A 12,352-nucleotide genomic window follows, 5' to 3' on the forward strand; every position below is an offset into this window, starting at 1 on the left:
CAAAACACTAGATGATCCTGGCTATTTATTTGTATGTTTGTGACCTTGCAGGACTCTGCTAATTCACAGTTATATTTAAGTTATAATTGGGTAAACCTGAAGGCAATATCTCTCACACCTCTCCCGCTCACATCTAGACTAGAGTATTATTATCCTGTGCTCTTTTTGTCTGCTATGATTGTGACTACTATCTAGATTTTTTTATACTCGACTGTCCTCTGTCGTCCTCATGAGACATATCACAGAAACATGAATCTATACAATAATCTGCAGTGTTTTTTCTGTGTTGGGAGGGGGGGTTTATTGAGTGTAGTCATGAAGAGTCAGATACTGTAAAAGCCCATTCTTTTTTGCCTTCAGGGGGTGGGAAGCACCATCACAGTATCACAGGTATGTCATAACTTCTCCTGATCCACTGTTTTCATTTTTTTTACTTCCTTTGTTTCTGTATGTAATAGCCTCACAGTTTTCCACTGCACAGAACCTCCCTCCCTCACCCTACTGGATCATGCTAATGTTATCATGAATTACAGTAATTCAAGTGTAAATATACATTTCTTTAAAAGAGTGGATATTCAGCATTTACATCCCACCACAAGAACACAGACTATTTTTGATTGAATCATATTTTTTAAGCTACACCCATGTTATCACCATATTATGTGTGTACAAATGTCTCACATGAAATTGTACTTTTTGGCTATTGTTTACCACATGGTTTATTTATTTTGTTTGTTGTAGAGAGCCGATTAATTGTGTGGTCTTTTGTATCTTCAAACTGCGCTCTGAGGTTATTCACCCCCAGCCTGCTCCGTGATTGCTGTGTGCTTTATAGCAGTTAAAGAAATGGCCACCGACCCTCACAAATGGAGCTCCACTCTGTTTCCTGAGTGCCTCGCGAAAAACATGCCACCGTTCCAGTTCCCATGAGAACAAATCAGTCTATGCAGAAATTAGAGGGCTTTTAAAAATTCACTTGAACTCATCTCAGGCCCCATTAGCGGCATACTCCTCGACCGGTGGAGGCCACGGCAGAGCTTCTTATTGACTTATTCTTAGTGCTTTGGCTCATTTTAAGTGAGTAACAAAGTCGGAGGCTCGACATGATGCCGAGTGTGCCGTAAGTGTGTTATCCCTCACCATGCCCCGGCCTTTCAGGGGTGCAAACCGCTCGCTGTGGCCACTCTGAGGGCACTGCTAAGTAATTTTTCAAACACCCACAAAAATCTTTTTTTTGTAGGCTTTGTTTATTGCACAAGCAGTTCATTATCCTTCCTTAATGGTATGCCAATATTAGTCCGCAGCTATGCTCGATACATCATCGCTGATGAAACACCCCGCATCATTTCAGCAGGGATCATTTAAAATGCAAGTGATGCATGTTTCCTGAGAGCAAAGCCTCTTTACCTCAGGAGATCCCTGCAGTTTAAATCAAATATGCTGCGGGAATAACTTTAAACTGAAAAAAGAAATGTCAACGAGTCTGATTTGATTAATCCTGAACACTGAATGTACAATGAGCTATTGACATTGTCACGATTGCCCAAGTGGCTCTTTAAATGCTGGATGCAGTCTTATTCCCTCTGTCACCCTGCATGCGCTGTGCTGGGCTCCTGAATAAAGGCATCTGATTGGATGGCTGTGGTTCGTGTCAGGGTTTATTGAGGTCATATTTGATATAATGTGCGGGAATGGTTCAACATTTAAGGCAGTTTCCTGTGCAGAGACTCATTGCTCACATTTTTCTTCTGAGTGACACTTTTCAATATTTCAAATCTAAGTGAATTTAAAGAAGCTAAGACTTGAGCTCCTATCCATTATTAATGTGGACTGTATAATTGATGGTATCACAGCTAGTGAGACCACCTTTGTATTTGTATATGAGGCTTAGGGCATTGTAATCTCAGATATATTGAGATCACGGACACATCATGCGTTGCCTTACATTCACTAGAAAGCAGTATTGACCTGAAATAGGGGGAAATACTTTGAATTATTAACCACAGCTCCACGGCCTCTCTAGTGGGCAGCAATGAAGGCAATGGTATCGTGTTCTTGCAAGGAGTCTGCATGGTCATTATACAATCTCTGCCTTTGAGGCTGCTGATGTCAGGTAATTCAATCTTACAACCTGGCTCTCACCACACATAGGAGTCAATTGAATGCATGGCCTGCCACAAGATAAAAGGGAATTAGTTCTGTAGATTGGGTTGTGCTCCACACCTTACAGTGCCGTGCATTTGTTCAATATTTAGCTGAACCCGAGAATCACTAAAGCCAGAGTTCAGTGGGCAGGAGAGAAATGTGCGTGGAGAGCAGAGAAAGGTGGTGTAATGTCCGCAGGATTTTATTCCAACACTGCTGAGCCTGTCCGGGCTTGTAACACCATATAGTGGTGGAACACAGTCATAACACACTATATCATAAAAGACAGATTGAAGTAATCAAAGTTTATGTTTCAACTGTTCCTACCTTATGAAATGACCACAGTTTAATAATAAAAGGGTAGAATTAGCATGCATCACTGCTGTATTTGATGCAAACAAAGCAAACCAAAGTCTATCCACCACTTTCAATTTTCAGACTTAATGATACAGATATGTCTTCTTGTGCAAACACCCCAAATGACATTTTAATAAATGTAGTTCTGTGTAATACACTGTTTGCATGAACATTTGGGGAAATTAAACCGACTGATGAGCTTTGGAAAACATTGTCTATGATTTCGAGGGGTTTGTGGGCACTTTGTGAGCTGTCTAAAAGAGTGAGGTTATTGCATCGTCTTCGGCTCTACAATCCACTATAAGCAGGTTAAGTAAAAAGGATGATAGCCAGGGCTTTCATTGCTTCCAATTAAACCTTGCTTGTTAGTTTAACCTCTAGGTAAACCCATCAAACAATTGATGTCAAGGAAACCCTGCCAACAGTGGGCCTCGCCTGAATGGTCATTAATTTTAATTGCCTAGATATTAAAGATTTAGAGCACAGAGACGTGCAGGATAGAAATGATCTGATGTCCTGCAAATCCAGTCAGTTTTAAAGCCACAGCATTGGCGGGCTGCTGGGGATATTAAAATGTAAGCGCATGGGTGGAAATTAAATAAAGCGTCATTAGGGGCAGCTGCTCTTTGGCTGGTCCAGCCGTGGGCTGCAGGCCCTGAGAGAGGGGCAGCAGCCCAGCGACAAGACACTCTAATTTATAGAACCATTAAAAACAAGCATCATCTCATTATTATTCCACTGTTATTGCAGAGCCAGCGTTCACACATAAGGTTCACCCCTCATACAACTTTTCAGTGTCTGACTGATGTTGGGTGTCATCAACATTAGCATTCACAACTTCTCCTAATGTAAATATACCTCAATACTCAATTATTGCTTGCTCCTTTAGAGTTGCTTTTTAATTTTGGTAAAATAATTATTTCAATTTTTTAACACGAGTTAAAAAAACTGATAATTTGTGTTTTCTGCTTCACATGGCTACACTTGTTTTTGATAATCACAAACAATTGTAATTTAGCTTGCAGACAGACACACACACACACACACACGCAAAAGTGTTTTATTGCCATATTAAAGCACTCACAAACAGTTACAAAGGCCAGCCATTAATAAAGTCCGGCTTTTTATGAGATGTGTATTGTGGTATGCATGTTTTAATAATAATTATAGTCAAATATTTAACACACTTAAGAATTGTTTTCAATTTTTCTGTTCATGTGAAGTTTGAAATGCTGCCGTATAATGCCATATAATATGAGATCAAATAAATGAACTATATTTAACTGTATTTACATAATGTGTCAATCACCTAGACACTGATCTGGAGTCAGTGAGCATCCTTAAGAGGGTGAAATATGAACATTTTACATTTCACTACGGGAAAGGCTAGGATTTGTGTCATATAAGCACTCATATGATAAATGTATATAATATATTGACTTAAGTGTCTGTGAAAAAGGAGCCCCTTGTGTTTTAGTTTTGTCAGGAGACAGAACCGAGAGCATGTCAGGCTCCCATCCATGAGAAGACACAAGTGGCTCCTGATTATGGCTTAATTAGCTTGTGTACCCGGCGGACATTACTGCAGGGGCTGGGAATTGGGTACTTGATGGACCCAAACATGACATCTTGAAACAATCACACTGCTTAGTGCACGGTGCTGTGGCTGCTTGACGTCTGACTCCTCTGCTCCTCCTCCTTCTGCTCTACCACACAGGTATCCAACTGGTTTGGCAACAAAAGGATCCGGTACAAGAAAAATATCGGCAAGTTTCAGGAAGAAGCCAACCTGTATGCTGCCAAGACTGCTGTAAATGCAGCACACGCTGTAGCCGCTGCAGTGCAGAACAGCCAGGCCAACTCCCCCACCACACCTAACTCCGGTAGGCACTCCTGCATATAAACAAACAATAAAAAGATCTGCCCTCCACCTCAGCCCTTAACCCACTGCCTACCTGCATCACTCTCTCATGCACCATTCACACAGCCAAGAGTGACAGGCTCTGCTCCCAGCTTGGGGATCACAGTGTCTCCTGTCTATAAGACAGTTGATGCCAAGCAAACTCATGCATAAAGAGAGCGTTCCTGACTTGTGAACCGAGAACACGTGTATTTTTGGCAAAATAAAAATAAATGAGAAATTCAGAAGGATGCCAGTGGGATCTGTTTTCCCTTGACTTTCTGTCAAATTCCTGTCATTTGTAATGTAATGGCATGTAGTCCCAGTGACTGGCAGTACTTTTTATGCTAAATAAAATGACACATAATTGCTTGGAGCATTTTACCTAGAGTCATACTATAATATCAAAATGGCATTTTACACAGTTCATATTGAATTAGAGTCATATAGAAACACAAAGCCTTAGAGGAGGGTATGTTTAGTCCAGTTTAATAAGAAATGTAAATCTGAGTTTGGACTAGGTTGAGCTGCTTCGGGATGTGGTAAGCTTATGAAGTGGTCCCTTTTTCTTGCACCCAGGATTCCAGATGAAAGATGAAGAGTTTCAGCTGGATTCTGCAGAGAGCAAAAACACTCTTTTAACCAACATGTTTACTGGTACTGGTCTTTTCATAAGCTTCTTATTGTCCTTGTCATTTACCATGTGATACCTCCCTGCCAACATTAGATTGAAAGTAGGTGATGTGGAACAATTGGGAGCTTAGGCAACCAACCACATATAGAAATGGCCTCCTCCCCTCTTTGTCGTGTGATTTTCATTTCATTTGTGTCTACTGCATTTGTAAAAAGATGTCCTCGGTCCCTCTGCATATCGTCCTCTTCTGTTTGTTTCTTTGCTGCCCTCCCTTTCCCTTCTTCATTCTTGTAGTTGCCTGCTTTATGGGAGTCTTTCTTCAGTGTATTGATCTGCTTGATTTGGGTCTGTGTATGCAGACACGTGCGTGGTGTGTGTGCGTGTTTGTGCTTTCCCTTTATAGCCTTCTCATGTATTCAGCTACTTACATCCTCCCTTTCCAGGTTCTTCAGGTTCTTTTAACCTCCCAAACTCTGGGGACATGTTCTTGAGCATGCAGAGTCTGAATGGGGATTCTTACCAAGGGGCACAAGTCGGAGCCAATGTACAGTCACAGGTAGGATCAACAATCAGGGACAGTTCCTGACTACCAGAGAGCTGTCCTTGTCTTGCCTGTGTACTGAGCCATCCACAGTGCAGTCTGAAGCACGTTGAAAAAAAAATTGGAAAAAAAAAAAAATGCTGCACATGTGACGGGCAGTTCAAATTACCACAGCGAGGACTACTATAAAAATCCAATTGACTAATTTGGCAGCCAAAATATAATCCCACCCTCTGCTATCATGCTGCAAATCAATGTCCTGGTGACTTTTCCAATCTCACAAGAAAAACAGTTTGTGAATGCATTTGGCTTTGACTTGAACTCCTGGGTTGGTATTGGGTTTTTGGTACTCTGCTTTTTTCTGTGTCCTATATTGCTATCTTCCTGTCTCATCCCGTTGTTGTTTGTTGTTGATGTCTTCCATTTTGTACGTTTTACGCACAACTGACACTCAATCACAATGCACACACACATATATGCTAATTCACGATTAAAGTAAAAATAAAAGCTAATTCAAAACACATATATTTTATTTGTCTTTAAGGCTTTTTTATGATTCTATAGCCTCTATACACAACATACTGGATTTGAGCATGCTAGTAATGTCAGTGTGCCTTTTTCGTTTCATTAGGAAATTAGCAGTGTTACAAATGTGCTGTCTCAGGACTCCCTCTGTGATTTCACACTAGTCAGTATCTGTTGCTTCACTGAGCATGTTTACAGTTAGTGATGACCCGCTTTGAGACTCTGCGTTGACCAGCTTGTCCACCTTGTCTGTCCCCTCAGGTGGATACCCTGCGCCATGTTATCAGTCAGACGGCAGGATACAATGATGCTCTCGGGAGGAACACCATGTATAGTCCACACGGCTTACATGTAAGTATGGCTTTTATTCATATAGGTTGCACAGGTTTTATGTTAATCATATTTCACTAAGGTACGGTATGCATTACATTCAGATACCAAGAGACATAACCTTTGTCACCTGACACAAATACAAGTTGCATTTAATAAAGCAAATTACACAGCAGGGGAATACATCATTTATTAAACATATTTTAATATGTTCTATGAATCGAACCAAAACCTACTGAGCCATCCACAATTGATTGAAAAATAAAAAAGGCTTTTGCATTTATCTGTTTGGAAATGCTTCACAGTCATTTCCATAGCCTTATCTTCATGATAAAATATGAACATGTGATCGCCCGCAGCCCTTTCCAGACACGGATTCCATCTTCCTTGATGAGGTTTGATATGGCTCCTTTTTGTAAAGCAGTGCACAATCTGAGGCTATCAGAGTAAAGATTAATTTTGTTGATGAGGGCGAAAGAAGAGAGAGAAATATTATCAGACAGCTCTCTCTCTCTCTCTCTGCACTATATCAGATCTGTATTTGCTCTCTTTATATTGTTATGCCTGTTGGGTGAAGTGCACGCATATTCACATTCTAATATTATTTAAATCGTAGGCATCAAAAATAAGGTATTAGATGTACAGCAGTGATGCTGGAAATTGTAAAGATATATTTATTTATCAACTCATTTTATGTAAACAAATGGTGGGGGCTGTTGCCAGGATTCAATGCTTTTGGTGTCATTTCGGCTTTGCTAAAGCTTTATTGCTATAAGCTGTTTAGACATGACAACTCCTACCAGGATCAAGCGTTTTTCACTTTCTCACAAGGTTTCTCACTTCCATTACGCAGTGCAGACCTGAGCCTACTGGCTCACTAGAACTCAGCATGATCCCTACTAAAACTGCAACTGACGGCACAGAGAAACCCTGAAAGAAGATGATGAAAAAACATAAAGTAATATGATATTTTAAATAAGTGAAATTGTGGAAAAGCTCCTTTTTTGCAGCAAACCCTAAAGTTCCACATAGATTTATTAGCATAGACTAACCTTTAGCTTTCTTGGTGGTGACGTAGAAGGATCCAGTAAAGGCTAGGTCATGCCTGGAGCAAAACAAAGTCAGGCTGGCTAAGATTGGCTCTCTTGGAGAGGCCCTGCCCTGTCACTTTCACTCAGCTCCCCCCACCTCAAACCGGCCCGAGCCCTCCCTCTTCTTGACTGACAGGAGAATATGTAGCGACAAGCTGTCGTCGGCTGCCGAAATCTGCTTAGACACTGATTTCAGGGACTGCTCCCATTGGTCGGAACACGAGACAAATTTGTTTCCAAGATGCTGATGCTACTGTAATGCACGGACTAATCACACCACATCGCTATGAAGTGAACATGTTGATATTAGCTGACACATTAGTGCAACCACACTCTCGGAAGTCTCATTTTCCCCGTGTTGTGTTACATTTTGGGGATGAAAATGTACCAAGCTCATATTGCAGAGAACGTGATTTTAATCTCAAGATTTCCCATTTGTGTCCTAGGCTAATGGGGGGTGGCAAAATGCAAGGACTCCGTCTTCTGTAATATCTCCAACAGAAGGACCCGGAAGTGTGTACTCCGATACCTCAAATTGATCCGCTTTTATTGCATCTTCGCCTCAAGCTGGGCATGAACTCTTTTCACTGGCCAGACCAACTGCAGAGGATTATACAAAAAACACTTTTCACAACAGTTTGGTTTTTCCTGTACCTTAAAATGTCCCATGCCACATTCAAAATGACATCATCACCAAGTGTTTCCTGATCGTTCAGTGTTTTCTTTACGTCTCCATAAATCAGAAGTCATCACCATGCTCTTATTTGTTTGTCGTAGGGGTAAGCGCACACATGTACAAACAGAAAACAACCCTCAGATTACACTCTGTAAACCTTTAGGATAATTAGCTCTGCTCAACTTAAGCTACTGGATGACAGTCGTGCATTTCATGTGACATTTTAAACGGCCATTTGTTTGTTTCTTGATTTAATTACCACTCCCATTTTGATAATTGGGTTCTCATTCATTTCTTACAATACATAGATTAAAGCAGCTGTTTCTTTGACTGTAATGTGCTTGCAATCTTGTCCAGCAACTCAACAATGCTACTGTTGACAGCTCAATGGCAGCTTTGTTGTTACTTTCAAGATTTATTTTTGCCTTACAGCCGTATACATTAGTAGAAGGAAATGGTTATTCAAACTCGGGAACATAAAGAAGTGTAATTGATTGCTTGACTATAACATGACACCGTTCCATATTTTATAATTTGATGTTTAGTATGTACATATGTAAACATTTTTTTTGTACTCCTTATCAACATATCCCCCACAGTATATCATTCCTTCATGACAGACGCAGGCCCCCCTTACACAGGAAAAGTTGTACATAATATAGAATAAGAGTAATTATACATCCAACCAATCAATACACAGCTTTATTACCTCATTCAAATTCATAATAGGACAATAATTTCCAACATTTCTGTAGCTTAGAGTGCTCACTTACTACCTCTAAACAATACCACCACCATATATTATTTTTTCGCCCTTATTTAATGTTTTTGTAGTTATTTTTATGACATCCTGTAACACTGTAAACTCTTCATCCTCTATGTAATCTAATGTATATTTTAATCTTTTAATAAAATGCCGTTGCTGTACCGCAACTTAAAATAAAAATAAATAAAAAGGAAATGATAACATATTAATACGTTGAAAAAGAGATGGGGAGGGGAGGGGGGGCGGGTGAATATGTTGCTCTGTGGCTTTTACGAGGGAGTGCGATGAACATTGTTGATAAATTAACACCGAACAGTGAAACTGTTGTAAATATTGAAGGAAAAAAAACATTTTGAATGTTGCTCATCTTGTTACTAAATCATGCGGAAAAAAAGAGAAAAAAAAATCACTATAAAAATGTAATGCATAGAAGTTTCAGTATTCAGAACTGTACATTTCCAGCTCTGTTCAACAGGGTTCAAAAGTTCTTTTCTCTCTTTTTTCTATTTCTATGTGATTCTGAAACTGAAAAAGTCATGACAAATGATTTGTGGCAGTGATTCTAATGTATTAAAGATGTTTAGTGTTACTTTCTAACCAGACTACACCCTGGACTGAAAAGTCTTCCTTGTGGTAGTTGTGTAATTTCAAACATGAATAAACCTTTTGCTTTCATGACAGCAAGTTGTGCTCTCTTTTGTTGAGTGAGCGGGAGAAGCCTTACACTTCTCTTCACTACTGTCAATTCACATAAGCCTCTATTTGTACTAGTTCTTTTTATACATGTATGTATTAAGCAGACCCTCCAGAAAAACGCGGGTAAAAATCCTTGATTATGCGATCAAACATGCGGAGTTTTATGTGATTTTATGCGGTGAAATTGCGGGGAGTTGCGAAATATGCGGAAAGTTCCGAAATATGCGGAAAAAATAAATATTGGGCTGTCTATTTATTTATTCTCTCTCACACACAACCTGCCACTAACGTTAAACCCCTTTACTATTCAATTAAACACATTCAATGTTTATTAATTGTAAAAGCAATTGGGCTATTTTAATCACACTCTCTCTCTCTCTCACACACACACACTCACACACACACACACACACACACACACACACACACACACACACACACTTACTTCTCCGCCTCATTCTGTTTTCATTTACTCGTTAGTTATCTGACCAGCTTCAATCTTGTAGGCTACTCACCTCGTTTCTTGTAACCCTCGAAAGGGTTTTGGGGGTTGATGCCTCGGTGAACGTGAGTTGTTTGGCTTTCTTGTCCGCAGCAGCAGAAAGCATTTTCGAATGTTTGAATTAATCATAGTGGGTCGTCACCGTCGATTTTCTCTTATGCTCCAACACAGAGTTGCACGGGGTGCAGAATAGTTTCCCCCCACTTTCGTGCAAAACATCGGGGTACTGCTTTGCCCGGTCTTTAGCAGTAATGTTCGTCGGTAAATGAGATGGATTAGATTTTTTCATCTTGGTGTTTTCTCTCTCGTGTGAGTTTCACACGTTCACTCTACGGTGTTGTTTACCTTCTGTGATGCGCGAGCTGATGACGTCGCGTCATCATCATCACTTCACGTCAAGACGAGTTAACTTTTTTCCCCCTCAAATTTGTGTGGAAAAATGCGGGGATTATGCGGCCTTTTGATAAATATGCGGCCTTTTAAAAATCTGCGCCATTTTGCTGATTATGCGGTAAATTCTGCGATCGCAGAATCGCGTTTTTCTGGAGGGTCTAAAATGCTTATTTACATGTGATTTATTTACTAATTTTTCAAATATAAATCTACTCTAAATGTTCAAGTAATGTATTCATCCTTTGCATGCAATGGTTTTGAAGAATAGGAACCTGGTTTGCAGCTACTTCAGAGCTGACATGGTTTGCGCAATTAACTGAAATGTCAGGCACTTCTAATTCAGGCTATTTTGTCTGTTTTTGTAAAGACAGCCTTAAATGGATCATTGATTACCCATTCCAGATTGACATCCATGTATTCTCATTTTCTCAGGGCCGAGTTCTTCTTTGCTGTCTTCCTTTAGTGCTTGTTGTCCAGTGTTTTATATATCAGTCATTATCACTCCTGAATCAAAGTGTTTTTGTACAGTACTGCAAAAATAGAATATTCCTGTTCACAATGTGCAGCTAATTTATAACACGTGTGTGTGTGTGTGTGTGTGTGTGTGTGTGTGTGTGTGTGTGTGTGTGTGTGTGTGTGTGTGTGTGTGTGTGTGTGTGTGTGTGTGTGTGTGTGTGTGTGTGTGTGTGTGTGTGTGTGTGTGTGTGTGTGTGTGTGTGTGTGTGTGTGTGTGTGTGTGTGTGTGTGTGTGTGCACATTTGAGTGTGTTTTGAGTTCAACATATGAGTGTAGATACCCAGGAAAAAGAGAAAGAGATGTAACAGCCTCGCATGAGTTTAATTCAAGCGCAGAGCACAGACGGTTTCCCAGGAGAGCACATTTGTCCACTCAACCAGTGCAGAACTTCATTGAACACCTTTCTCTGGAAATCCTATCTTTATCCTGATATCACACCCATGCCACACATGTCCAAATGCATCATAGCAATTTAAAATAAAAGAGAAGTGCCTTTGAGGTAAATAAACAAAACAACTTTAAGGAAATTGCTTTGCATACCACTGTGTTTTTGTTACGGTTATTAAACATGATTGCATTCTGCTTGAGGGAGGTTTTGCAGAAGTTCACCGTTGTTTTTATTTCACATTTAGTGCCTCTATACAAGCTAGTTCACTACATTGTTATTGTTATTAAATGCATGCATATTTCCTCTCACAGGAATTATGAAACCATTTGAAGTCCATACTGCTTTACCCTGCCATTTGAATTACGATCTATTTGCTCATTCTTCCTTTACAAATAGATACATTTACCTCCCCAAGACTTCAACTATTGAATTTTAAGTACAGCACTCAGCAAAATTGGCCCCAGAACCTTTTAAATAAAGAAGTTACATTTTCTGAGATTATGTCTATTAAAGATTTGTGTAAGGTTCATTAAAGACGACATTTTCTAAGTAAAATTCACCATGAAAAGCATGCATCATTAAATATGGAAATCCAGAATTATATTAGCAATATGCACATAGAGAAAGATATCATTTATATTATTAAGGTACAGTTCATATTAGATTAAATGTAAAATGTAATTCTTTCACGGTTTGATTTATAGCTTGTAGTGCGTTGTTCACAGACCCATGTTATTCTGTATTTCTAAGGAGAAATTGTTTATATTAAAATGTAAAAAGCTGTAATTGCATCACTATCGCTTAATTAAATTGGTCGGAGGTTCAAACTGAAATTCATAAACTGGCATATATCTATTATTCATGTTTTAAATCTGACTCTTTATACACACAA

General features: G+C 39.5%; 1 protein-coding gene across 7 annotated transcripts in view; it reads left to right on the plus strand.

Annotated features, from left to right (window-relative positions):
* Window positions 1-9,632, plus strand: part of pbx3b (pre-B-cell leukemia homeobox 3b) — a 56,898-nt gene extending 47,266 nt beyond the window's left edge. For 2 of the 7 annotated variants that reach the window (XM_034090201.2, XM_034090202.2), the window contains exons 6-10: window positions 361-390; window positions 4,220-4,385; window positions 4,982-5,059; window positions 6,364-6,453; window positions 7,970-8,061. In XM_034090201.2, the coding sequence (XP_033946092.1) occupies window positions 361-390; window positions 4,220-4,385; window positions 4,982-5,059; window positions 6,364-6,410 (321 nt within the window). In that variant the 3' untranslated portion in view covers window positions 6,411-6,453; window positions 7,970-8,061. Of the gene's footprint in view, window positions 1-360; window positions 391-4,219; window positions 4,386-4,981; window positions 5,060-5,479; window positions 5,593-6,363; window positions 6,454-7,969 lie in introns of all 7 variants that reach the window. The other 5 variants (XM_034090203.2, XM_034090204.2, XM_071204390.1 and 2 more) reach the window with 4 other exon arrangements.
* Window positions 9,633-12,352: the final 2,720 nt, after the last annotated feature.

This window comes from Pseudochaenichthys georgianus, chromosome 9 (assembly GCF_902827115.2).
Source record: "Pseudochaenichthys georgianus chromosome 9, fPseGeo1.2, whole genome shotgun sequence".
NCBI classification, from domain to species: Eukaryota; Metazoa; Chordata; class Actinopteri; order Perciformes; family Channichthyidae; genus Pseudochaenichthys; species Pseudochaenichthys georgianus.